The 26,721-nt window shown below is 33.2% G+C and overlaps 2 protein-coding genes across 4 annotated transcripts; both read right to left on the reverse strand.

Moving 5' to 3' along the window:
- Window positions 1-6,104: 6,104 nt before the first annotated feature.
- Window positions 6,105-22,931, reverse strand: LOC107020241 (alpha-glucan water dikinase, chloroplastic). Of its 3 annotated transcripts, none has more exons than XM_015220527.2 (35): window positions 22,797-22,931; window positions 22,094-22,354; window positions 21,388-21,429; window positions 21,161-21,270; window positions 20,986-21,064; window positions 20,800-20,891; window positions 20,565-20,718; window positions 17,587-17,811; window positions 17,127-17,468; window positions 16,927-17,034; window positions 16,714-16,812; window positions 16,496-16,594; window positions 16,255-16,395; window positions 16,041-16,129; window positions 15,379-15,513; window positions 15,004-15,166; window positions 14,805-14,894; window positions 14,546-14,731; window positions 13,066-13,128; window positions 12,929-12,991; window positions 12,790-12,849; window positions 12,545-12,697; window positions 12,344-12,427; window positions 11,526-11,702; window positions 11,336-11,442; window positions 10,774-10,987; window positions 10,590-10,693; window positions 10,108-10,240; window positions 9,838-9,963; window positions 8,734-8,844; window positions 8,330-8,428; window positions 7,802-7,975; window positions 7,446-7,538; window positions 7,109-7,224; window positions 6,105-6,698 (listed from the first exon to the last, which is right to left on the reverse strand). In XM_015220527.2, the coding sequence occupies exons 2-35, from the start codon at window positions 22,343-22,345 to the stop codon at window positions 6,494-6,496; spliced, it is 4,488 nt and encodes a 1,495-aa protein (XP_015076013.1). In that variant the 5' UTR covers window positions 22,346-22,354; window positions 22,797-22,931; the 3' UTR covers window positions 6,105-6,493. The 3 variants fall into 3 exon arrangements, with proteins under 3 accessions (XP_015076013.1, XP_015076012.1, XP_027772950.1); XM_015220526.2 differs by having other exon boundaries at window positions 22,094-22,357; window positions 22,797-22,929; XM_027917149.1 differs by lacking the exons at window positions 16,496-16,594; window positions 22,797-22,931 and having other exon boundaries at window positions 6,306-6,698; window positions 22,094-22,345.
- An 801-nt stretch (window positions 22,932-23,732) lies between these two features.
- On the reverse strand, window positions 23,733-24,950 carry LOC107019934. The gene is made up of 2 exons (XM_015220290.2): window positions 24,622-24,950; window positions 23,733-24,195 (listed from the first exon to the last, which is right to left on the reverse strand). The coding sequence occupies exons 1-2, from the start codon at window positions 24,834-24,836 to the stop codon at window positions 23,892-23,894; spliced, it is 519 nt and encodes a 172-aa protein (XP_015075776.1). The 5' UTR covers window positions 24,837-24,950; the 3' UTR covers window positions 23,733-23,891.
- Between the last annotated feature and the right edge of the window lie 1,771 nt (window positions 24,951-26,721).

The raw sequence follows: 26,721 nt of genomic DNA on the forward strand, positions 1-26,721 counted from the left end.
ATATACTAATCTACACATAATACGTACATTAATAGCGTATGTTAACTGTCCCAACAATCTATATCTATAATTTTTCCATTATTTTACCCTTTACCCATAATTAACCAACAAAAGAACCAAATTATGTCTTCAGCATTATCTTGAGAATAATGATTAGAGAAGGACCATTTCATAGAATTTAAATCCACTTTTATAAGTGTATTTTATTTTTTTTTTAAAAAGAAAAAATCTTATCTTAGTCATTACTTTGCTGTATTTCCTGGACTTAAAAAGAAAAAAAGTAATAAAAAACAAATTCTAATAGTTTAAAGGATATTCTTGACCATTCTATCAAATCTGGATCCATTTGAAGAATTGCCATGAAATTTTGGAAAACTAAAGCTTTAAGCAGGCGATAGAAGTACCTTTTTATTTTTATATGCTATTATTGAGAATGCAATTTTTAAAAATCTATAAAAAGCATGGAAAATGCTCAATTATGTCATCAAATTTTCAGAAAAGGTTCATTTATGTTATTAGTTAAAAGTTTGATTTATTTATGTAATTACTGTTAAAGTAAATGTTCATTATTTTTTAACAATGATTTTGCAAAAACAATTTTTGACACGTGATCAATTACAATTTGACCATGTCATTAATTTTTTTTAATAAAAAAATCAAAAAAAATTAATCCAATTTTTATTTAGAATTTTATTTTTTTTAATTAAATAAATTGATGTTATAGCCAATTATAATCGAGTCATGTCATTAATTTATTTAATTAAAAAACCAAAAAAAATATGAGATGGAGAAATATGAAATCATCGCGAAACTATGATAGTAATTTTTTTTTTTGGCATTATAACTGAGTGGACATTCAATAGTTGGAAGGTCAGAGAAAAAATATTGGAATTTACTAAATACAGGGTGAGATTAAAATAAAAGTTTGAAAAATAATTTATTTTAAGTCCCAAGTCCAATCGAATAAAAAGTGATGCTTAAATTTGTCTTTATCTGCTATTCTTTCTTATGTTTTATCATATTCTTGGTTTTTCAAAAATAATTTGTGTGTAAGAAAATTACATTTATAATGTTACGAGTGAATGATATCTATTTAACAAATGCAAAATCTTCATAAATAATTTTGTAACAAACGAAATTCATATTTGTGTTCACTGACTATTGTGATAAATTAGCAATGAACTATATATATTGATATTTAAATTGATTATATTATTTTTGTGAAACGCGAAGGAAGATTGAGAAATATTAGGGGCTATTTATTTTTATATTAAGGATTTTAAAATATTAAGGATTTTTTTATTTAATTAAAGTTATATCTATTTATTTTTTTTTATTTCACGTTATTTATTTTTTTCAAATATAATATTTAAAATTGACGTTCTGCAACACAAATATACTGAAACTAATAACAATAATTATGGGCGCGTGAATAAATTAATACATCATGGGCACAAAGCTTAGATCGCGATTGTTTTCAATTGAACAACAATGCCATGAGGGAATTGCGGGATTAAAAATCTTGTAATTATGACAAAATAGGAACAAGTCTGACCATTATACTGAACTATCCCTTACAAATTTTATATCATCTGATATAATATTTTTTAAAATTTATGATCGTAGAATTAAAGATAAATAAATATTTTAATATTGAAATACTATTTTTAATATGTTAAAATATATTAATTTTTTCTCAAACATGCTAATAAAAAAGTAAACTGAAATAAATAAAGTGACTATCAACAGGAGCGGGTACTACTGTTATTTAAGAGAAGAATGGAATACACTTCAAAACTTGACGTGAATTATTAGTTTTGTCTCTAAATGGTTGACAGCTTTAAAAACACTTTTTATATGACTAACTAAACAAAAATACACTCTTGATCTTACCATATGGATGAAATACACCCCTAAATTCTTATCGAGTTTAAAGTGTTTCCAACACTTCTCTTACCTTTTAACTAAGAGCCCTACAAAGTATTTGAGACCACTTGATATGCCATGTGTCAAATCAAAAGTTTATTTATTTGAGTTAGTGATGCTGTTAATATTTCGAAGGTGAAACTAAATATATTTTCATTTGACAAGCCTGAAGTATTTCTCCAATTATAATTATAATAACGCGCTTAACGCAAATTAATTTAAATTTCACCCACTTCACAAGAATTGGAATTTTGTGTATATTATGATTCTTTAGATATTTCGGAAAAAAAAAAAGGATAAAAGGAAAAGCAGAAGGAATGAAGAACATAACATGCTTTGGATTGGATAAAAGATTCCTAAAAGATTGCAATATTCTAAAATTGCAAGAATATATTACATCAAAGCATCAATGCTTGGGAATATTAGTAAAGCTGAATGATAGTTAAAAGAGCAACCCACTCAAAACATTTACATGAAAAGAAGTGAACAGAATCATCATAATGGTGGTCATTTAACCAATAGTCATTACAACAAAGAGAGAATTTTACCATAATTATTTTCGCTTAATAATATACTTATCGTTATATTATATTATTATACTAATAATATGTATAACCAATAATTATAAATGCTACTGAAGATTTTAGCAATTTTAAATATAATTATATTTATTTAATTATCGTTAAATGTTTTGACGACAATATATATAATGCCTGAATGCTAATCAATATTTAATATAAATTCCGCTAAAAACTTTCGCTAAATGAAATAACATTTATTCATGAATATTAAGACTATACACTTGATACAAGTCTTGTAGTGAGTTTACAAGATAAAGCATCGTCTGGTGGGGTGAAAATTGAAATTGGTTTATAATATGATATTACACACATCAGACATGTAGGTCAAATATTTAATGGACAATCTAGGGTTATAGGTCATGATATCTTCTTAGTTAATTTAAATTAGCAGAAAGAAGTTTCAAAAAGAAAGAAGTAGTATTATAGTAATCAATATATATGGTGAAGTTTAAAGGTATAAGATCTGACCTCTAAAGAGTAATGTCTAGCAATGATTGTGTCTGTGAGGCATGGTCAGCTTTCTTGGCTTGATAAAAACATTTTATAAGCTAATAAAAGGGGATTTTCAAACATTATTATCAACAAAAATTAAAAATTGTGGGGAAGGGGGGCATAGTCATTGAGGTACACTTGTGGCTGACCATATCCACCCAGCCAAAAAGTCCAAAGTGGAGATTTTCCTAAACCATGATTTTGGGTAGGTTATTATTAGAAAGATGTATTTTTTTTTTCATCTAAATTAATTTGGCATAGAGTTTTACCTAAAAGGGAGAATCTTTTCTTATTAAGGAATTATTCAGTGCGAGATATAAATATAAAATATAATAATTTTAAGAATAAAATGTAGAATTACTTAATTCTACGTTCGGTTATAGGTATTAGGCAATTCTGAGATTATTTATCCCACCTGTTTATACCTTAGAGATGAGATACGTTATCTCATAGATATGATGTAATAACTTGTTTCCAACCAAACGATCCTTAATAGTTATCCTTATTTTTTAAATTCTCGTAACCACCAAAGTGATCAGGTCTATTTCGTCGTTTTCCATTTTGATAAAATTATGTATTTTTTCACTCTATGCATCTAGTGTTCAGGATCCACTTATGTAATATTTATTCGTTTCACGTAGAATTTACTAAAAGAAAGTATTTTCTATCAGGATTTTTTCTTTAATTTTCAGAATTCAAATACAAAATCTCCGAGATTCAATAGATGTCGCCTTACTTTTTAATTGTTAAAAACATGGAATTAAAAGAATGACAAAATTCTTATGTATGGTTTCATGCTTGGAGCATCTTGAAGGGACCATGTCCAGCTTCTTGCATCAACATGATTATGATGTCCCTCATGCTATGTACACAAATTCTCATTCTCTTTTAAGATTTGCTTGCATTCATGAAAGTCCACCATTAGGGGAAACTTCTTTTGAGTCATTGCATGCACATGCTCCTCCTTATATCATCACTATAATTAGTCATTTCTTTGATTACACAACCATCTTGTCTCTTCAACAATTCATTTCAAAATTCTAAGATTTGGTTCCTAATTATGTCTGTAATCGAATATAAAAGAGCTCTAATTAAATAATATATATTTTACCCATAAATAAGGCTTAAGGACTAGTTCCCTTTTGACCTATAGCCTTTGCTAAAACATAGCAAATAGTCCATGTTTTAAGCTTAGTTCTGAAGTAATAAATATTCCAATTCAAACCAAACAAAATGATATTTATACATATTTAGTGAATTATAACATAGATACAATGTTTAAGCAAAATCTACTGAGTTCAATAGAATCCGCATGCACGTTGCCTCAAGATTTGAGACTTACCATGAATTTGGGATTCTAATGACTCTTCTAAGTTATTGATTCTGAATTAATAACTTGTAATATGCAATGAATATCTTAAGATGTAAATTTATGCCATTAGGACCAAAGCTACTAGGGTCATCAAATACATAATCGAGATAAAAAAAGATATCTAAGACATTTTACAGATATGGTCGGTAGATTTTTGCAAAATTTTCCACATGATACAACTAGAAAAATAAGAGGTAAAAGTGTGAAGTTGCAATTTTCAAAATTGACTTTAGAATTTTTTAGGAGGTTGTAGTGGCCATGAGGAGATTGACTTGATAGCAATATGAGCATAGTGATGTTTTAGTGGAATTAATAGAAAAGAACATTTTCAAGTGGATCTAGTCTTCATTATCCTGTCAAGATCAGCCCACTTACTTTCAAGTGGAATTGGGAAGTAATTCAACCTTAAAAGTCAACTTATCCATCCTGATGTTAGGCCCAAAACGAAATCTTGGTCCAGACCTGCAGGCCCATCCACACCATGTTTCTCCAAAAATGTACTCCATTTATTTATTTTGACAAGCACTTTTATCAAAATTATTTATTTATTTATTTTGATAAATATTTATAGAGAGAATGAGTTTTTAGGGTTTATGATTTGATTATAATAACTTGTGTTTGATCAAATCATTTCAAAAGATAAAAATGATGTTGAATGAAAAAAAAGGAGAAGTTGGTTTCATCTCAGATTCATGTGATGGATTTTGAACTTAATTTTGACTCCATTTATCTAGACGCACCGAAATATTACAAATTAGTGAGATTTCTATAAGTTAAACTAAGAATAAAGGATTATAGGAATATGGAAGTCTATGAGAAAATCTTGGATAGTATTTACACATGATAGAACTCCTAAATGTTGCACAAGTCCGGTACCTCCAACTCAAACGCTTCTTTCTTAACTAATACTAATATAGTCCTTTAGAAAGATACTCACACAACTACATTAGGAGGATGGCAAAAATCAAATCATATAATGATTATTCCTAAACTTATGTCTAACCATTCATGAAGGAACATGTGGGAGTACACATTTCATGTACATGTATCGCAGTGTTCTTCAATTATAGTTTATTGAGTGAGGATTGTTATTGAATAGTACCTGTTTTAAAAATCATTGTTTTAGGTAAAAATCTTTAAAAATATTCATCTCTGAGTTAAGGGTACTGGTAGATTATTGTAGGAGGGATTAAAGTTAGTCTGAGTAGGCTGTTGTAAGAAGAATTAGAGTTAGTTCCTAGGTAACATTTTTTGTAATCTGAATTTTGTTTTAGTGAAGTTTGGGGCAAATCCTACAAGTTCTCATCAGGCAACTCAATTCACACCTTCTTATATATGCTGTTAATATCAATTGGTATCCGAGTGAGTTATATTTTAAGAGATTAAGAAAATATCAAGATGAATATTGTACCACCAACTGGATACACTCCATTGTTCAATGGAAAGCTCATATATATGGAGGTAGTCAGTCAGTCCTAGTGAAGATTGTTGAGTTACATACCTGCTGTGTTGCTTGAGATATATGAGTTAAGCTGGTTGGCTTCACGCACAATCCAACTAGCCTCCATTGTGGATGGTCTAATGTTACACACATATAGTAACAATTCCAACTGCAAGATCAAAGTAGACTACTCTTGTCAAATCAGCCCTTCCTACTCCCTTGTTAACTACTTGGAGAAAAAAGAAAAAAAAAAAGACATAGAATAGAGCACAAGAAAATCACCAATGCAAGCTAATAGGACAATCGAAAAGGAATTCTTCTTTGATGCTGAGATATTATTCAGTGCATAATGCAATAAATCATGCCTGTGTATACTATCTATCTATAGTACAATGTTTACACATTTCTCCCTATTAACATACCCAGCTAAATTAGCTTTTACAAAGTTTTTCTTATTATTCCTCATATTGCATTTCCTACTTCTCACTTCTTCTCCAGTAGCTGAAGTGAACATGATGTGATGGTTTTGGATCATGTGTAATCAATAATACAGGCACGTAATTGGTCACACATCTGATACAACCAGTATATGATCACATCTATGGTTTTGTCTGAACAACATACAACGAGAATATCATCACATCTGCGGTCTTGTCTGAACAACATACAAACAGAATATGATCACATCTGTGGTCTCGTCTGAACGACATAAATCTTTCCATCCCTCACTACACCCTCAATGTCTTGAGGAGAGCCATATAGCTCCTCGATAGCATGTCCAGCACGAGCAATGTTGGACAGGATTGTCTGGCGGAAGTTACCATCAGTTATCAATGGGTCGGAAGAGTAATCAATTACAACTTCTTCCTCTTCATCCATTGGTACACTGCAGTAAACCAATACATAAGCTGTTATGGTGATGCTATAAAAGTTGAAATGTAAGTATTTTGTTACAAATAGGACTGCTGTGAAATTGAAGCATATGTAGTATATATGCCCTCTTGGGGAAAATTAAAGAGCTCAGATCAGGAGCGTATAAAGGGACGTGTTGTGATATATAGGGTTGCTTTAATCTTTATTTTTTCCTTCTGTGATATATATATATATATATTTCTTAGTTTTGGGTAGATGAATAATGCAGCTTTTTTGGATGTTAACATTTTGGATTCTATGAGAGAGAATCCAAAATGTTAACTTCCAAAAAAGCTGCATTACTCATCTACCCAAAACTAAGAAATGGTAATTGAGTAGCTGTCTTACAAAGTTCACCAACTGAAAACCTCCGAGAGAAGTTACCTGTCGTAGAGGCCAGCACCAGCATAACCTTCCAAATCTTCCCCATTGGAATCAGATCGGAAGATGATAGATCTTTTTATGAAAAGGCCGATCGGTTTGCTTGGGTAACCTAACACCTGAAAGTATTTTTAGGAACATCAGAAGATTTAGAACAAAGGTGAGAATCTCACTCTTTCCCATTTAATCACTATCAATAGAAGCCCCTACGACATCTGCTTGGACACTAAATAGCTTCTCCTCTCTTAAGAGTGATGAACTCATAAGTAGTCAGATAAGAGGGAGGATATATAAGGGGTCTACAAAAGGTAAATGTGACTCAATAGACACCAATACTCACTTGAGGAGAGTTGAGATCCTTTTTCTTGCAGATGAAACTCAAAGCACGTCCTGGATAAGCTCCAACAAGTGTTTCCCCAAGGCCCCTGACCACCTGTACAGAAGGAAGACATAAGCACCTTTTTCCCTTTATGGAAGGAAACCTATTCCAATATGTCATGCTTTACTGATTTATCTTTATGCCTCTTGTACAAGCTAATTTCAATTAATGATCTACCTTGAGAAATATGGTTACTTGTCGAGATAATGGCAGACAGAGGAAGCAGAAATTGAGGAAGAGATAAGTTGCTAAGGTAGGACATAGTAATGTTCATTTAAAATCCAATACTATGATGAAAACAGTTGATCTGACGTTACCTCGGCATATATTTCTGAGTCGTCTCCGGAAGATGGGTTGGTTGTGTGAATGACAAATGCATAATCAGCATTTATTATTTCTTGAACAAGGACAGCCATGCAAAGATAGTCATGATCCAGTTTCACCTTCCTTGTGCTGAAGTATGCTCTCTCATTCCATTTTGAAGCCCACACCTGAGAACAGAAAAATATGAAAATGCATATCCACTCACTGCATAGAGATGCAACGGCAAGGAGTAAAACTTTATTCCCTTTTAACGGAAAAGGTTATCTTGAAGTGATCAAATGATATATATGTAACATGTAAAATCTCCCAAAATGCCAGTATTTCAAGAAGCAACATATATATGAAATCTTTGAAAATCCAGATACACCTAGCACTCCAAGAATGAACTCGTATATCACGAAATCCTTGACAAATAAAGGCTTCTATGTAAAATATCACTATTTGTCTATAGCCTACTACCTGTCCCATCAAGATTTGAGTTACAGAATTACAGATATTAAGGAATGCTTTAGAAGGTTTACCTTTTTTATGGCCATCCATGCTTGTTCCCACCGCTTTGGACCTTCATCACCAGGCCAAGGCATGCCAGAACCCTGCATCTTCTCCTTCAGCTCTTTGACCTATAAAAGTATGATGACAAGTGTGTTGGCCAAAGATATCAATCTTCTCTAATGTAGTAAATCCGGATGCCTTTGGGAAAATGATCAAGGTATCTACTATTCAGGGCGTGAATTTCTCTTGTATGACTAATAAACACACCTGAAGGGATTGAATCAAAAGAAAAAAACTTCCTAGCTTGGTAGGATGATGAATAGAGAATTAAAGCACCCATTAGAGAATACAAAAGTCGTTTCAGCTTACAAAAGTTTCAGTAAGCTACACTAAGGCACAATATATCAGAAACAAAGAGAATACATAAAGATACCAGTTGAGCTGGTGCTGAAAGCTCTAAAACTGTTGTGCGAATTTCACCAAGAGCGTTGAACTCTCCTTCAGATAGTTTTTTGGTCAGAATCTGCAACTCTTTTGCCACTCCCTGTGAATTTTAGAAAACAGTTCCATCAATTGGTATCATTCTCAGAAACAAATAAAGAAAAGAGAGAAAGGCAGAGAGGAGGATGAGAAACCCAGCTTAAATGTCACATTGTGAAGTGCCAAAATTCGTAATAGAAGATCCCATGATCCAGGAAACAAATTGTACAATCATCAAAAATGATTCTCTTTGCTTTATTATAATACAAAAAACAACCTTTATTTTAGATATCTTTTTCGTTTCTCTTTAACCTCCGTCAAGATCCAATGAACCAGGAAGAGAACTGTGCAATTACCAAAAAATGATTCTCTTTTATTTTGTTATGACAACTCAAAAGATCCTCATTTAGAGTGAGTTAGAGTCCCACATTGGTTGGGGTATGGAATGATATGGCTTGCTTCTATAGATTTGGGCAATCTTCCCATCATGTACTAATTTTTGGGTTGAAGTTAGGCTCAAGTTTCATAACTTCACATAGTATCAGAGCCTAGAACAATCTCCCCCCTCCTCATATTTGGGCCCCCTTGTTATATAATCCATGCTCCAATTCGGTCTGGCCATGAGTGGGACAGAATCCTCCTCTCGTGGGCAAGCTTTTGGGGTTGAGTTAGGCCCAAGTGTCATATTTTTACTTAGATCTCTTTCCCTTTTCTTCTTTTCTATTTCTTCTTCTCCTTCTTTTTCTTCAACTGTTTGTGTACCGCTTTCTATGTGTTTCTCATGTCAATTAATAAAACTATATACAAGAAGAACAAATTATTTTTGAAAATAGCAATTGACCTTAAAGTAAATGTTATATCTTAATGATAGAAATTTCATATAGGAAGGTTAATAAATTTTTAAAAAAAACGTGAACCACTTTCTTTGATATTTTTAATTCTACTTATTTATTTATTTATTTATCTACCATAATTTATGTAAGATTATACAAGGACAAGTGAAAATATAAATGGAAAATAAGCTGATATTGTTTTTGATAAGTAAATGGAAAAGAACCTGATTTATGTTGTCTGAAAGTACTTTCTCAAAGACTCCAAATGGAAGAGCTACTGACGTAGGAATTTCCACCCAGGAAGGCACTTTTCCTTTCAGATATGCAATATTACGTGATTTAGCTCCAACCTAGATAAATCATTATCATACAAATTTGAGAAAAGTGACCAGAGTGTTTCCAGAATCAAGATCAGCAGCTTCAATCATTTAGGTTAACAGAAAGAGGAGAAAGCAGTTTAGTTTTATAATCACAGTCAATATTGCAAACCTCACCATTTCACTTGTGAATTCATCTGCTGATATTGCGTAACAACCACCAAATTGCTTTGTCACCAATCTAAGTGTTGCTGAAGTTTCAGCTTCTACCAAGTTACTTGAACTTTGGAGCTCAATCTCATTCACCTCACTATCAGAATTCAGATGCCAAAAGCAAAACCAGATAAAAACAAAAGAATAATAACCGATGAAATGCCACTCGTATATATCTTGCACTTCTAGACAGAAATGAGTTGTGTCCAAATCATAAAGTATTTCCTATGAAAGAGAATTTTGTTTTTGGTTCACGAGTTCATTCATTTTTTCCAAAACAACAATTTAAAACTTAGGCATACATTACAAAACCGTGTTAAAGCACAAATTTTAGGACTAAAACAAGCTAAACATTTCCCTGCGAAAATCATGGTCAAGAAAATATTTGTTTGACATTTCAAATTACTAAAAGGTTTTGAGAAAGACTCGCTAATAATTGAGTTTACCTATAGATTACGTCTGAAGGTGTGGGCTTTAAGAGCAAAATCCTTCCTTCCTTTGCTTTGAGGTCAGCCAATATATTGGGATCAAAGCATGTAGCAAAGCAAACCTAACAGAAGTTTCCTTCAATAATACATACAGCATAAACTTATTTTAACGCTCTAAACAATTTTTAATAGAAGAAACTACCTTCCCGTTTCTAGCTCGAACAGAAACATGTGAAAGAACATCTGGCATATCTGGTGTTATCAGGGCAACAGCCCCATCAGGAATTTCCTCCTCTCCTTTAACAGATTTTGCTACTAAAATCGTGGGCTTCTCGTAGATTTCATTCTGAACTGAAATCAACTCATCCACAACGACAACATATCCAACGGCTTCAACTGGACTGATAATCTGCCAACTGTTATAAGAGGCAGGGAGTTGCATTAGAGAAATAACCACGTCAGAATATTCTCTCCTCTCCTCAGACACTTGCATGGAAACAAAAAAGGAATATCTATTTTCTTTTATCTCTAGTTGCAATGTTCTCTTACTGATTTACAACATAAAATCTCTCTCACTCTGTAAGTAAGACTTATCAATATTTCTAGACCAAGAAAACTGATTTTTTTATATTAATGCACACAAGTATACCACATGAAACTGTCACAGTTTATTAAGACTAGTAAATAGTTCATATGAGTGCACATTTTCTTAACATACTATCAACAATATCTCAGAGCATATAGAGGTATGAAAATCTAACAACCTTCCTAGATTTGCAGTTTTCCGAAGCACAGGATCGAGTCTATTAAGAAGAGAGGATAACGAAGCTGCTGATCCAGCACGTATAATTTCTTCAGTAAATATGTTCAACTGCATCCAATAATCACACAGAAATTATTATGATAATTCTGTGCTGAATGTGTAAGTAATGTTTTGAGTGACAGAAAACATACAGCCCATTGGTCCACCCCAAGTATTGATCCTAGATATTCGGCAGATGGCTGCAATAAGTGATGGTACCACTCTGCCTTGCTTGCAAGTGCAAGACGGGTTCTGTCAAGCACAGCTTTTGCAAATAAAGCCCAATGGTGGTTCCCACCATTGGACATTGAAAGAGCTTGATTCCATCCCTTCATAAACAAAAAGATATTTCAATCAACAGAGCTTTGTGATTGAGTTTTTGTACATAATGTAATGACATTTTTTCAAAGAATTTAACTTCATATTTCTGCTCAAAGCAAATCAGTTCAAACCTAAAATTATTGAATATTTAAGATAAATCGGAACATCTAGCGAAGGACCAACATCACACTAAGGGGTTGTTTGGTAGAGTGTATTAGGAAAAATAATGCATGCATTAGAGCCTTGTGTATTACTAGTAACTTGTTGGTACTCTTTTCCAACCTATGCATGACTAATTCTTGCATTAGTTATACAATCTATTGTTTATTAAGGTGTGTGTTACTAATACCATGGATTTCTAGGCATTAGCAATGCCAATGGTTTTAATGTATGCATTAGCGATTAAAGACTCAATTTCCCCTCAAAACCTTTTTTACATCTTTTCCACCATAATTTAACGCAATTAGCGATTAATGCATGCTATTTTTAATGCATCAAACCAAAAAATGCATCAAAATAATCTATGTATAATTAACGCAAGCAATAATTAATAGATTGCATTGTTGATTCAAGCATTACTAATATACTACTCTATTTAGCAATATTCTTATACACTCTATCAGACAACCCCTAAATTATTTATAATTACCTTCAAGCAATAAACAAGATCTTCATTATCGTCCACAGAGAGTGCGAGATTTTCAAGAACGAGGGAGATGAAGTACATGAGTTTCTGTGAAAAAAGTAGCATCGCCATGAAGAGAGCAAAGTCAAGTTTAGAAATTAATGGAACACATTTAGACAAAGAAACTTAATTTTAAGACTGTGAGGAACACTTAACATAGCGTACCTCAGGATTAGCACTGTTCAATTCTTCATATCCCCTTTCTACTGCTGTTCTAACTGTAGAATCAAGTGCTATGTCCAAAAACAGCAGATCCTTTAGACGGTTGTTTGGTTTGAGAAGCAAGGGCCTAAGCTCCTCACGAGCCTCTAGCAATCCCTACACACAAGAATTCCAGAAAGAGAAAAGTTAGTGGGGAAGTACCATCTATTAAGCAAATGAAAACAAAAGTACAAGAAAGTTGGAGTTACCTCAAGAAGAGTTTCCACATTTTTATCTTCCACATGGTCTAAGACAAATTGGAGGAGGTCCTATTTGTAGGATTGATATGACATGAGTCAATTCTAGAATCAGCAATACACAAATAGGATGCAGGTTGACAAGTACTACCTGAAAGCCAGATGGCAAGCCTGATACAGGATTTATCTGGACTCCAACCATAAAGCCTTCTCCCTGATGATAAGTAACCACAATCTAAGATGAAAGTTGTGAAGTAGAAAGACTAAGTTTCTTGTAGACAGCATTACCTCAGTTTTGTAGCCCATGCAGTTTGCAATAGCAGACTCAAGATCTGCACCTGAATGAACAGCCTGCAAATGGATCACCATTAAACTGAGGTCTTCAAGCTCTATAGAAATGATCTTAGGAGGTACATGACATAAGTCCTCTCAAGTTAAATAGATAATCAAGCACACATTTATAAGTGAAACTTCCCCAATACACAAATGTTACTTCGTGTTTTTGATGATTTAACAAACAATGGGACCTGGTCCCATGAGTAATGCCCATCCTAGAACGAATGGAGATTGGAGAACAGCTGTAAAAGCTGCCAATACTGTCATGGTTGGTGGGCATGGGAAAAGAGGACAGAGCTCTCAGTCAATGGGCTCGCAGTAGGTTGTTTTGTCTCTACTGATATATACCTTCGTTGACATGAAACAACCTTTTTGAGTGATTCAAGAACTTTCAAAAGGCAATCACTCTCCAGCAAAAACAGCTCTCAAGAACCACAAGGGGCCTGATAGAGTTATCAAGAGTATCTCAAGTTGTTTATTTGGAAATTGTTTTGTGAGTCGAAACATTGTAAGATCAAATTCTAAGTTATACAGGAACTTAGATCGTATCATTTATATTTTCAGTTGACGATGTACATAGCTAGAGTTAGCTGTGTAGTGTATTGTTGAAGTCTATGATAACTAGAGCTAGTTAATATAGTAGGCAATATAGTTATTGCTTTGATTCATCTTGTAATAGAGTTGTTGCAAGTAGTAGGATTAAGAGCTTAATCCTTGAGTGATTAATGGAGTCTGTAATCACGGGTTGCTTGGAGTCAGTGAAGAACAGTTGAGGAATCCTGTGTGACGGGTCATGGTTTTCTCCCTCCCTTGAGCAAGGAGGTTTTCACATAAACATCTTTGTTGTCTTTGTGTTTTTACCTTCTTTACTATTTTATATTGTGTCAAAGGACCTGGTCCTTTGACGTGTGGTGGACTCTTACAAGTCATCAACAAATATCCTCAAGATAAAGAGAATCATACCTCTTTAGGGACACAGTTAGTTCTATGTCAGTTTGATTTTTTTGCTGCCTACTTATTTCTTTCCTATCAAAACAGCTACTGATCTCACATTACATCATTAGATCATATACTTAACTGACATTCTGAAGCCCCTTAAAAGTTTAACATAACCAGCATAGATGTGCATATTTACGTGAAGTCTATAAAGGAAAAAGATAAATCTCAACTCAGGGCAGGGAATACTAGCCTCACATATACGTCGAGATATGGCACAAAAAGGATACAACTGCAATTTTTCAGTGCCTACTAGCTTAAATTTATTCAAAACAGGATCCACATATAGATGCAAAAAGGACAAACAAAAGAAAAGCTGGCGAGAATAGGGGTAACGACATCCAGTTATCCATCAACTCCCAAACCAAGCATCAGATAAATGGACACAAACAAGACTGAGTGAAGAAATTCAATAAAAGGGATAGTAGTATTTAACCTTCAATGTTCTCATATAGTGACCTAAATCACGCAAAAGACCATCCTTTTGATCTCCTTTAAAATTTGGTTCAGAATGGATAGCACGGTCATAACTCAAAAGACGCTCTTTTGTAATTCCGTTCTCATTCAGGGTTTTCCAATAAACACCAATATCAAAATCACTCTTGATGTAGTCAATCAGTGCCTGCAAAAGAAGTACATCGTTAAACTACTTCTGGAAAGAAGTTTCATCAATATCCCCTCTGCATTCTCAATACCTGACAGATCACAACATCATCAGGACTAGTGTTATTATGCAATTTCTGATGCCATTCTTCCATCATACCACCCTTGCAGTCATTTTTCCTCTGAAATTAGGAAAAGAACTCTTATCAACGTGCTCTTCACTTAAGGGAAACTAGATACCCCTGTCTATCGATGGAAAGGCCGGCGAGAAGATAAAAGATATATATGAACCTGGATGACCAAAATTTCGTCCCTAATTCGCTGTCCTACATCCCCTTCACCTCCACGTCCAACAGTTGACATAATCATCCGCAAAGTTTCACGGTACTGAGGATGACTGGTGAAAGCATTCTGCAACAAGTCTGTAAGTCTGTCCTGAGCCTTGCTTATTTCACTGTAACAACAAAGACATTAGGAACGGTCAAATCAGAATGCTTGGCACTCACATAAACATGAATGTTTCTGCAACTTGAATACAAAGGACAAGATTAATCGAAAAATTCGAGACTCATACTTCATTATGTTGGCATTATAATGGAGGAAACGAACCTGAAGTTCAAGGATCAAAAAGGTATATATAGTTGTAAATATAAGAAAGAGATGTACCGTGGTTTCACGTTATAGTTTTTGTTCCATATCAGCTGCCTTGTAGCCATGAACCTCATCCATACAAGAATTCCAGCAAAACCAAGTTCACCAGCACTAGTAGCGTCTTCTATCAAGTCAGCCGCAATATTAAACCTGTTGAAAGTAAAATATGACGTGATGCTAAAACTCGGGACATCTTTTGGCAACCAAATTAGAAACCATGCATTTGAAGAAAAAAAAAACACAATGCAGGCTTCCAAATTATAAACTGATTTCCTCACTATCTTTGCCAATACTAGGTTCTATTATGCAAAGAAGTTAAACATGTATACTAAATATTGACAAGAAATGCCAAAGTGGGAACTATTAGTGCGCACTTATCTTCAAAGGTAAAGCAGGAATTTAGGCGAACTCTCAAGCAATCAATGAACTACGCCTCAATCCCATATTAGTTGGGGTTGTGAATGCTCTATACCCATTCCGCCTTTTCAAATCCCAATATCTATAGGTGTCATCATAACTAGACTATCTTACCCAGTTCATTAATCTACTGCAGCCCATCTGTATGGGCTGAATCCAAGAAATTCTCAATAACATGAAAGTAACAGCTTGAAACTGACACACAGAAAAAGTAAAGAGGCTCAAGTCAGAGATGGGAGCCAAAAAAGAGATCTGCTCACCGGTGCATAAATGACTTCTGAGCCTCACTTTCCATATCTGCTATTTTATCCAGTAAAGACTTTGCAGTTCCACTGCCATCCCCAGCAGCCTAATGGGAGAAGAATTGTCATACTCCATTTCAAAAGCAACGAAACAGATAACAAGCCAAGAGAACACCAAACGCGAATCCAAATGTATACAAGTGATGTCTAAGAGATTACGAAGCATAGAAACCTTGAGTGCTAATTTGGATGCAGCACTGAAGTCAACATAGAAATCCGACCCTTGGTTTTTAATCCATTTTTCACCAGAAAAAAGAACAAATGGCATCCCCACAAAATTGCCATCTTCAATTACTATATCCAAAGATTGTACCTGAAAAATTGATTATGTAGAATAAACCATGAGTGTAATACAATGTTTTGTCCACAGTCAAACAGTTGATATCATCTAAGGAACTACTTATATGTTATACCATAGAAGTTATAACATCAGAAGAACTGTCTGAAATGGGGATTTCTGCACCCTTGTCTAATGTATCCGACCCAGAAGTCAATATATTTGAAAGTGGTCTCTGAAAATGTAATTGATTACACAATATACTGGATAGCAAGGTTTTAATTTTTTTTGTCCCTCCTTGAATCTTTAAAACAATCATTTATATAATCTAAAGGAGTTATTCATTTAGCACACCTTAGAAGTTAGACCATCAGAAGAACTGACTGAAAAAGGTGTTTCGGCAGCCTTGTCTAAAACAATTGACCCAGGAGGCAATATGCTTGAAGGTGGTACCTGAAAATGTAAATGGTCACTGATTACTCTATATAGGTAGGGTATAGGAAGGTTTTATATCTTGCTTCCTTGCTTTTTTTAAATTGCAACATGTGCACGATTTTTTATTCTTACCATCCACTCTCCAGGACTTCTGGATAATGCCCAGTGAAGAGTAATTGGCTGATTCAGATCTGTAGCTAGATGTACTTTTGTCTTCCCAGAGGACTTTGCTACCAGTACCTTAAAATGTGGAGACAATGGAAGATTCTGAATATGCATTCAAACTTGCTTTTGAGATTAGTGGTTACAGTCAAAAATAAGTTAGCACTCACCAGTAGCTCCCCATCATCGACCTTAAAGATCTTTTTATTTAGGATCGGATCATCAACCTGCTCCTCCTTCTCCTTGGCATACAACTTAATTTTAGATAAGGCTGGTGGTTCTTCCAAGACCTTCTGTACTTGTACTGCAGGACTGGAAGGATACTTATTAATAAGAAGCCCAAAGTCTCTCTTCTTTCTTTGGATTCTTTCAACGGCAAAAGAACTTCTTTTCAGGTGCTTTTCCACCTTAGTTTTTATCTCCCCTTTTGTAATCTTTTTCCGCAACTCATCAAGGGTAATGCCTTTCTCAAGTTCAAGTTGCAATTCTCTTCTTGCTTCTTCGAGTTCTTCCTGTTAATAAAACAATGCTTGATCAAAGTCTCACATCTATAGAAGACAGCATACCCAGCTTTATACTCCGGGAGATATACACACACTACATAAACTGTAAGAAAGGTTCAGCATTTACAATTTGCCTTTCTGGAGGATAGTTTGGCTTTCCTGCTTTCTCCCACCTAATGTAAGCTTGTACTTGGGCAAGGTCATCAGGTATATCACTCTGTGTGACATGAAGAGGCTCTTCTTTGCTTTGACTTTTATCATTAGTTTTTGTTAGCCTTGCTCGAATGTCCTGTATGGAAGCACCACGAGCTATTTCCTCCTGTAGCTCAGTTCGAGCAGCCTCATATTCCTCCTGAAATACACAACAGACAGTATGATTAATTAAGTAGATAACAAAAGTGTCTAACTTCAGTGGATTAGGATAGGATATCCCAAATAAGGGAAGAATATATCTGAGTAGCAGCAACATGATTAGAATTTAGAGCCTGAAAAGGACAATTGAGAACAAACAAACATGACATTCCTTTACACATTGTTTGGATGGTTGTTACCCGTTGTACTGTATTGTATTAACTTGTTAGGTTAAATACAATGTTTGTTTTGATTATTACTTAAATTATATTGTATCATATTGTTTAAATGTATTGTTGGGTAACCACGAAAAGACCCATTTTATGTAATGAATGATTTGGTGTGATCACGCCGTTAGCTTAATATTTTCTTCTCATTTTGTCTTATTTATTATTTAATAATTCTATTTTATCATTTACCCTACTTTTTCACAGTAGCTCTACCCATACCCTAAAGCTACTACTCATACCCTACTTTTCTTGTAGATTTATCATTCAAATTATGAATATGTGATATTATATAACGATGGAGAATGATACAATCTATCCAAACGTGGTATTCATCAGAACAATAAAAGACGACACAATATAACACAACACAATACAATAAGATACATTATGAAACAATACGTAACAATCATCTAAACAGAGTGTAATTAAGCACAACTGAGCTTCTCTCGTAAGTGTTGCATTAGCTTTAATTTGTAGCAATTCAGTAGAATTTAGAGCTTAAAAATAATATAATTGAGAAAGAAAAAATGTAGCAATCCTTTAAGCAAAGCTAAGCTTTTCACCAAACTATGGTATATCAACCATCACAGTCCTAACAAGGTAGTGTCCTTTTGGTTCCAAAATGAGACAGAGTACGGGGTGACTTCTTTCTGATCCCCTACCACTTTGTTTGGATCATTGTTACCCATTGTTTTATAATGTATTGTATTGTATTGTATTGTACTCTATCGTATTGTATGGTAGATACAATGTTTGGCTAGACTGTATTGTTTGTTGTTGTTTAATAACATTTTAGTTGTTTGGTTTGACCGTATCGTACTGTATTGTAATTTATAAATTTACTAAAATATCCTTAATTATTCTAGGGTATGAAGTTTGACTAGATTAAATAATTAAGGTAAAGGGTAAAATAGTACTTTGAAATATTATGTAAAGAAATGATTGAAAAAAGAAATTAAGTAACAATGGGAACACACCAAATTGGTTGTTCCATAAAATAGGGGTTCTCATTGTTACGTAACAATGAAATTTAACAATACAGTTAGCAAGATGGAAATCACAATATCTCTCCAGGGGTGGCAGGTTGACCTTGATTAATTTTGTTCTTGATTCACTACCAACCTATATGATGTCAGTATTGCCAATTCCCAAAAGTGTAATCACTAGGTTGGATAAAATCAGAAGAAAATTTCTTTGGCAAGGAAACAGAGAGAGGAAAGGCTACAGCTTGGTTAAATGGGATGTTGTGATAGTGGGAAAGAAGCATGGAGGTCTCGGAATAAAGAATTTGCTGAATCAAAGCAAAGCCCTTATGATGAAATGGTTATGGAAGTTCAACAATGGAGAGCAAACCTATTGGAAGGAAGTCATTAAAGCTAAATATGAAGAGGAAGATAACTGGATGACCAAAGAAGTGACTACAGCATATGGGGTGAGTGTATGGAGATCTAATTAGATCTCTGTGGTCCCAGTTTAAGGCTAACACACAGATCAAAGTGAGGAATGGAGAGAAAACAGAATTCTGGAAAGATGTTGGCATGAGGCAGGTAAGCTAGAGGCCTTGTATCCTGATATATACTATCTCTAACAGAAGACTATAGTAGATCACTGGACTCCTCAGGGATGGAACTTCATCTTTAGAAGACAATTAAATGATTAACAGATTCAAAGGGTAGCAGATATTTCAACACCATTGGGCAATTTAATGGACTGGAAGGAGGTCAGCAGGACACTTAGTGGTGGTGGAAAGGCAATCGAAAGGGCAACTTTAAGGTGGGTTGTGCATACAACTGGTTGAACCACACCAATTAGCCTCAAAGTCACTAGCCATGGAGAGGAATCTGGAAGTCAAAAATTCCACTCAAAGTGGCATGTTTTGTTTGGTTGTTAGCCAAGGATACCTTAAAAAAAGAAAACAAAAAAAAGAACTGGTCATACTCATTCATAGACTTTAGACTTGATTTCATGTCAAAGTTGGCTTACTGATTGTACTTGATTAAAATTTAAAGCCTAATTGTTGACTCTTAGACTAGAATTTTTAAAATTAAAACAACAATTTTATGGTAAACTTGAGCCACCACTAGTCTTGTATAAAATTTTCCCTAAAACCAACCCCACCGTATTTAGCATGGGCAAAATGCAAATCAGAAAGCAATCCCTTGACTCCTTAGTAACAGTATCTGCAACAGGGAGCAATAATAGTCCTATCACCTATGGCTTCCTATCCATGAACCAAACAACCAGTTGATATATTCTGAGAAAGCATGCAAATAACATCAACAAAGATCAAATGGTTGTTTGTGTTCATGGATAGGAATGCACAGAAATATAGTTGACAAGCTAAGTTCCATAGAAATCCTGAACTAGGGTTGAGAATTACAACATATGCCAATGTCAAAATGCTCGGTCAATAGAAAATAAAGGCTTGGGAATTCGAAATGATCAAGTCAGTGATGTTAGCTACCAACAACTTGCAGTATGACTTCCCCAGAAAGGTGTGGGACTAAAGGAATAAGTTACTTGCCTTCTCTTTCTCAGGAGTGTAATTCTGTTTTCCCTTCCTTTCCCACCTCAAATATGATTGGATCTGTACAAGCTCCTCAGGAACTGAAACATCTGGGCCTCGTATCTCTTTTCTTGACAATTTGACACGAAAATTACCACCATTATTCTTTATCCTGAAGAAGAAACAGAGGTGAAATCCATGCAGCTCTTTAACCATAACGCTATGCTGTTCCTTCACAAAGATACTCATTTACCATTTATCTCGGGCTTCATCATATATGAGAAACTCAATAGCTTCGATAGCAGTGTCCAGTATCTCCAGTCTCAGGATGGAGTTAGAGCCGGACTAAGAGTAAAATTTCAACAACCAAAAATCATCAATTTTGCATCATAACTTAATCCATCCATGTATGAGAGCAGCAAAACCAATTCCAACTTACTTTAAGAAATGGAGTCCTAAGTGCTTTGTTCTTGTACACTTTGGTTCCATCCGGACGATCATTAGGAAGAGACCATGTTCTAAGATAATCATATAGAGAATAATATAAGGATGATTAGTCATCACAAGCTTAAGTCTCTCAAAATGATGACAGTTCAATTTGTAATTAAACTTACTCTTTCCCGAACTTTACTGCCCCCCAGTGCAAAAACAGTTTATCACTACCATTTGTAACTTGAAAATCCACGAAGGACGCAACACCTGAAGTGGGAGGCCTAACATCAACCTGTTATAGTGCAGAAGCAAATTTGTATGGCCAGCATAAGACATATAGGCTGACTCTTTTACAAGAAAGTCATTAATAAAAAATTCATTTTGCAAAGGTAGTGTCCCACATATGTACCTGTAGCTCAATATTCCCTTCTAGACTGAACTTTTCTGCTAGCTGTTAAAACATTTAAAATAGGTAATATTAGAAAGATATTTGCACGGCGTCACGGATGCTGAGTTATGAGTTTTTTTTTTCCTTTTTGAGAAAGATTCTGAGTTACAAGTCTTGTGCTCCATATTTACCAATAAATGACATCTCTCTTTTGTTTTCACCTCATTATACATTCCCATAGTACATAAACTATTCAGTATTTGTTTCCTATGTCGAACTCTAGTTTTATTTTTATTGGCTATATATGATAGTACTGAAAGGAAAAATTAGACATGTATTCTCAATTATGATTTAATATTAGAACTTAGAAGGATCTGTCATAGCAACAGATCTTCAAGGAGAGTCCCACTCCAGCAACAAATATAATGCAAGAATGAAATATTAAGAGAAACGAAAAAGGGACAAGATAAGTTCAAGTTATCTTATAGGAATCATCCGCATTTATGCAGAGTGTAACCAAGCCAAGTAGCCGGTTTCTAAGCAATCAAGCAGAAGAAATCAGAAAGAGGAAGAGAAGTGCCTATATGCAGTAAATGATGACCAAAACATTCAAGAAACGGGATAACGATGTACTAATAAATGAGAAAATATTATCCAATTGAGGAGCTGATTGAATTGTAACTAGATAAAAATCACATCTTGTCATATAGGTAGGTTGGGCATTTACCTCAGAAGAGGTATCAGTGGTAAGTAGAGCATGAGGAGAAGTAGAAAAAGCACGCTTCTTTCCCATAGGTATTTTCTGCACCTTTAACCTGTTACCTCGAAACTCAGTTGATAAAGGTGATTTCGAGATCACTTGCTGTTGAAACAAAGAATTGCCTCCAACACAAGGAGGAGTGATTCTACTTTTATGTTCCAATACTGTTGAGGTTAGGAATCCCTGGTACAGCAAGTTATTCCCTAAGGAATTACTCATCTTCTCCCACTGCTAATACAAGACAAAATCAATCAATACAAAAGCAATGGACAGTTCATGAATAATCAAATGTAGTAGGGTTGTAATGTGTGTGTGGTGAGTATTTTTTCAGTTTTTTTGTTGTAATGTGTGTGTGGTGAGTATTTTTTCAGTTAAAATTTTTGCAAGTTTTAAAAAGGAATCAACCAAATCCAGAATTCCTTCAAAGCAATACAGAAATATACTAATTAAATGTATGTCGGTGATCAATCACATTTTCCCCACTTTTGTTTAGTTTTTTGTGTCGAATAGAAAAATGACCAAAGGAAATATGCTATGCTGCAATTAGACGAGCTTGAATTTGAAAAATTAAGCTTAGGGTTTATATACATGAACACCAAATTCAATCGAAAGACAAATTTTCAGATAAAAAAATGTTGGAGTTGTCAGATCAAAGTAGAGTGAAATTTACCTCAAATTCAGCTTAGATTGGAGAGTGGAAAGTGGTAGTGAAATAACGTAAAGGAAAAGTATTTGTATTGATATGATATGATATTATATTATATTATAGGGAAAATGAGTTTTGAGATGAGTTATGGTGGTGAAGGATTGGTTATGGAATTGCGGGAGATGGAGCCGGCGTGGGCCCCGCGTACTAGAGCAATTTTGCAATTTGAATGGTTATTTTTGGAGTTTTGTCGAAATTTCATTATAACCTCTTCTTTTTCTTTGATATTTTCTTCTAACGTTTTCACAAATCAAAAAGAAAAAATCATTTTATAATTAATAAATTCACTATTTATTATTGTCTATTTTTTTAACAAGTGTATCAATTTAAAAACAAATAAATAATCTAAAAATCACGAGACTTCTATTCTTAGCTATGGCTAATTGAATTAATTTTCAATGATTGATTTTCTTAATTCTTAGTGCATAAAAATTTGCTATACGAAAAAATTAATAAAATAATCACAAATTTGAAGAATAGACTAGAAACAATATTTGTTATATGAATGACACCAACAAAATCTTAAGTAAATGGAATTGAGGTATTATTTGGCTTCTAAACAACTATATATACCATGGTTGAACCTAATAAGATAGGCTATGTAAATTTATTATTTTTTTTAAAAAAAAAAGGTATAATAATCCAATAAATGTTGAACTTGATCTTATTCAAAAAAAAAAAGTGCGTGAATATTAAGGAACGTATATAAGAAAACCTTTCCAATAAACTACCCAAGACAAAAAGATAGAATTGTGGAAAGAAAAAACAAAATTAAAGGAAGAAATGGCCTATCAATTTCACAGATCTATATGCAGACATTAAAGGAGAGTAAGTCGTGGTGTCCCAAAATTTTAGCACACGATAATATATAAGAGTGAAAAAGATATTTTGACCCTTGGATCAAATCAAAAGAGAGAAAGTAATAGTACTCATTTATAAATTTATGAAGATGAAGCAGTTTCAATAATCTTGAAACTACCTTACATTTATTACAATTCGAATACGATCCCTTTGGTAAAATATTATATTAGTCGATCGAGAAAGAAAAATATAATTAATTTAGTGTGGAGCCTGAGCAACAGATAGAGCAACTGACATATGCTTAAGATAACGGCCAACAACTTTGTTTAAGGGTAAAAACTTGATCCCAAATTGATCCAATGCATCAGCACAATCTGTATGTAAAGACGCTAAATTTGTGAGCATTGTTCCTGGATCATTCTTGTTTAGTGCCTTCATAGCTTCTTGAAGATCACTTACTGCACCATCCATAGCCTCTTTACATGTATCTTGAATTGATGTCTTTGTTTGTGGTGCAACCCCTGTGATTTGTGGAAGAATGCTATTCGTCACATTTTGAATCCTGCATACAAAAATTATGTCTTAGCTTTGATGATCGATTTAAAAATTAGGTAGGGCAAATATATTCACGAATTTATCATTTTTGTTAACATACCCCTATAATACTAAATTGATTCTTTTAATTCCTGTGACTTTAAAAAATTATCCCTTCACACCTGAAAAATTCAGTCCCTCTTCTAAAGTCACAAAATAGGTTTTATTATATAAAAGAGGTTTTTATTTTTTGTTGTTGTTGTTGGATCGGGTTAAAAAATAGGTTGCAAAGGTAAAAAAATTTTAAAACGATGAATAGGGCATCATTTATTAAACAGGACTAGGGATATATCCACTATAAATCATTATGACTAGTTTTTATGCAATTTTAGTACAACTCAAATAATTTTTAGATGAATTTATTTAATTCAATTCGCTCATTTGACACTCGTACCTGTATGCAGTTTCCGTACATGCATTTATGCTCTTAACCATTGCTTCCTTCCAATTAGTTGCACCGTTGACAACATTATTGCACAATATTGGTATAGTGCAAATCTTACAATATGGGCTCGTCGGAACTGCGTCATTAGCCTCGCTGCTCCTTGTTACCACAAGAATAATAGCCATGCTTAATAATAAACAAAAATTCAATTTTTGTGAAGCCATGGCTTTCGTTTTGCTTTTGTCTTTTTTTTCCTTAGGCTCAGAGAAATTAATATATGTTTTCTTTCTCAGGCCGGCTGGAATTGGGACGTAAAAAATAGAAATGTAAATAAATTATTTTTCAAAATGTTGTATTTGTGTACATATATGAGTAAAGGTCGCATCGTAAGAGCCACTAAAATAAAAAAAATCATGAGAGAAAAGAGGTATACCCTCAATTTTCTTATGTTTAGCGTGGTGGTAAAATTGTTCTCATATATTGATGTGTTAATTTTACCCGTGGTATGAATTTGTTGCACCATGCATGATAATAAAGTCGTACACAAACTAAACTGGCTCAATACAATAATTGAAAATTTTATTCATTATTACACTAGAGTTATCAAATTTTACATGATATAATAGTAACGTCACTAAACTTTACTCAATACTTATCTATCAATGTGATACTACTTTGGTAATGTTTAGTTAATTTAACACTGTTATGATGGATATAGTTAAGTTGTTTTTTTTAACCTTTTCTCAAGAGCTCCTATCTTTGCTTTCATGGTGACTCAAACTCACGATCTTGAAGTTGAAAGTGGAATTGCTTACCCTCCGAATAACTTTCTTTTGTAGAAGGTAAGCTAAGTTTCTTAAATGCGACAACAAAATAGATTTGTGATTTTACTGTTATTGTGGATAAAATTTATTTATTTTACTTATTATAATAACTGAAGTTTAATCATCCTCACGTGACAAAAAAAAACACTCTTTTTTTGGTAATTGACTTTTGCATCAATCACTACGTATATACGGGCTATCGATCTGGCAATAACAACTAGGTGTTCTAAACTAGAAAACATAACCATGAGCTACATTTTGGATCTAGATAGATCTCTAATATAAATGATGTAGATAATCTCCTTGGCTATACACATGCAGGAAGGAGCTAGTAAGGATCGAGGGGTTTCATTCAAATTCTTTTTGATGGTATATTACATCGTTTATATAAATGAAATTCTTTTTGATGGTATATTACATCGTTTATATAAATGAAATTCTTTTTGATGGTATATTACATCGTTTATATAAATGAAATTCTTTTTGATGGTATATTACATCGTTTATATAAATGAAATTCTTTTTGATGGTATATTACATCGTTTATATAAATGAAATTCTTTTTGATGGTATATTACATCGTTTATATAAATGAAATTCTTTTTGATGGTATATTACATCGTTTATATAAATGAAATTCTTTTTGATGGTATATTACATCGTTTATATAAATGAAATTCTTTTTGATGGTATATTACATCGTTTATATAAATGAAATTCTTTTTGATGGTATATTACATCGTTTATATAAATGAAATTCTTTTTGATGGTATATTACATCGTTTATATAAATGAAATTCTTTTTGATGGTATATTACATCGTTTATATAAATGAAATTCTTTTTGATGGTATATTACATCGTTTATATAAATGAAATTCTTTTTGATGGTATATTACATCGTTTATATAAATGAAATTCTTTTTGATGGTATATTACATCGTTTATATAAATGAAATTCTTTTTGATGGTATATTACATCGTTTATATAAATGAAATTCTTTTTGATGGTATATTACATCGTTTATATAAATGAAATTCTTTTTGATGGTATATTACATCGTTTATATAAATGAAATTCTTTTTGATGGTATATTACATCGTTTATATAAATGAAATTCTTTTTGATGGTATATTACATCGTTTATATAAATGAAATTCTTTTTGATGGTATATTACATCGTTTATATAAATGAAATTCTTTTTGATGGTATATTACATCGTTTATATAAATGAAATTCTTTTTGATGGTATATTACATCGTTTATATAAATGAAATTCTTTTT

Source organism: Solanum pennellii, chromosome 5 (assembly GCF_001406875.1).
Source record: "Solanum pennellii chromosome 5, SPENNV200".
Taxonomy (NCBI): Eukaryota; Viridiplantae; Streptophyta; class Magnoliopsida; order Solanales; family Solanaceae; genus Solanum; species Solanum pennellii.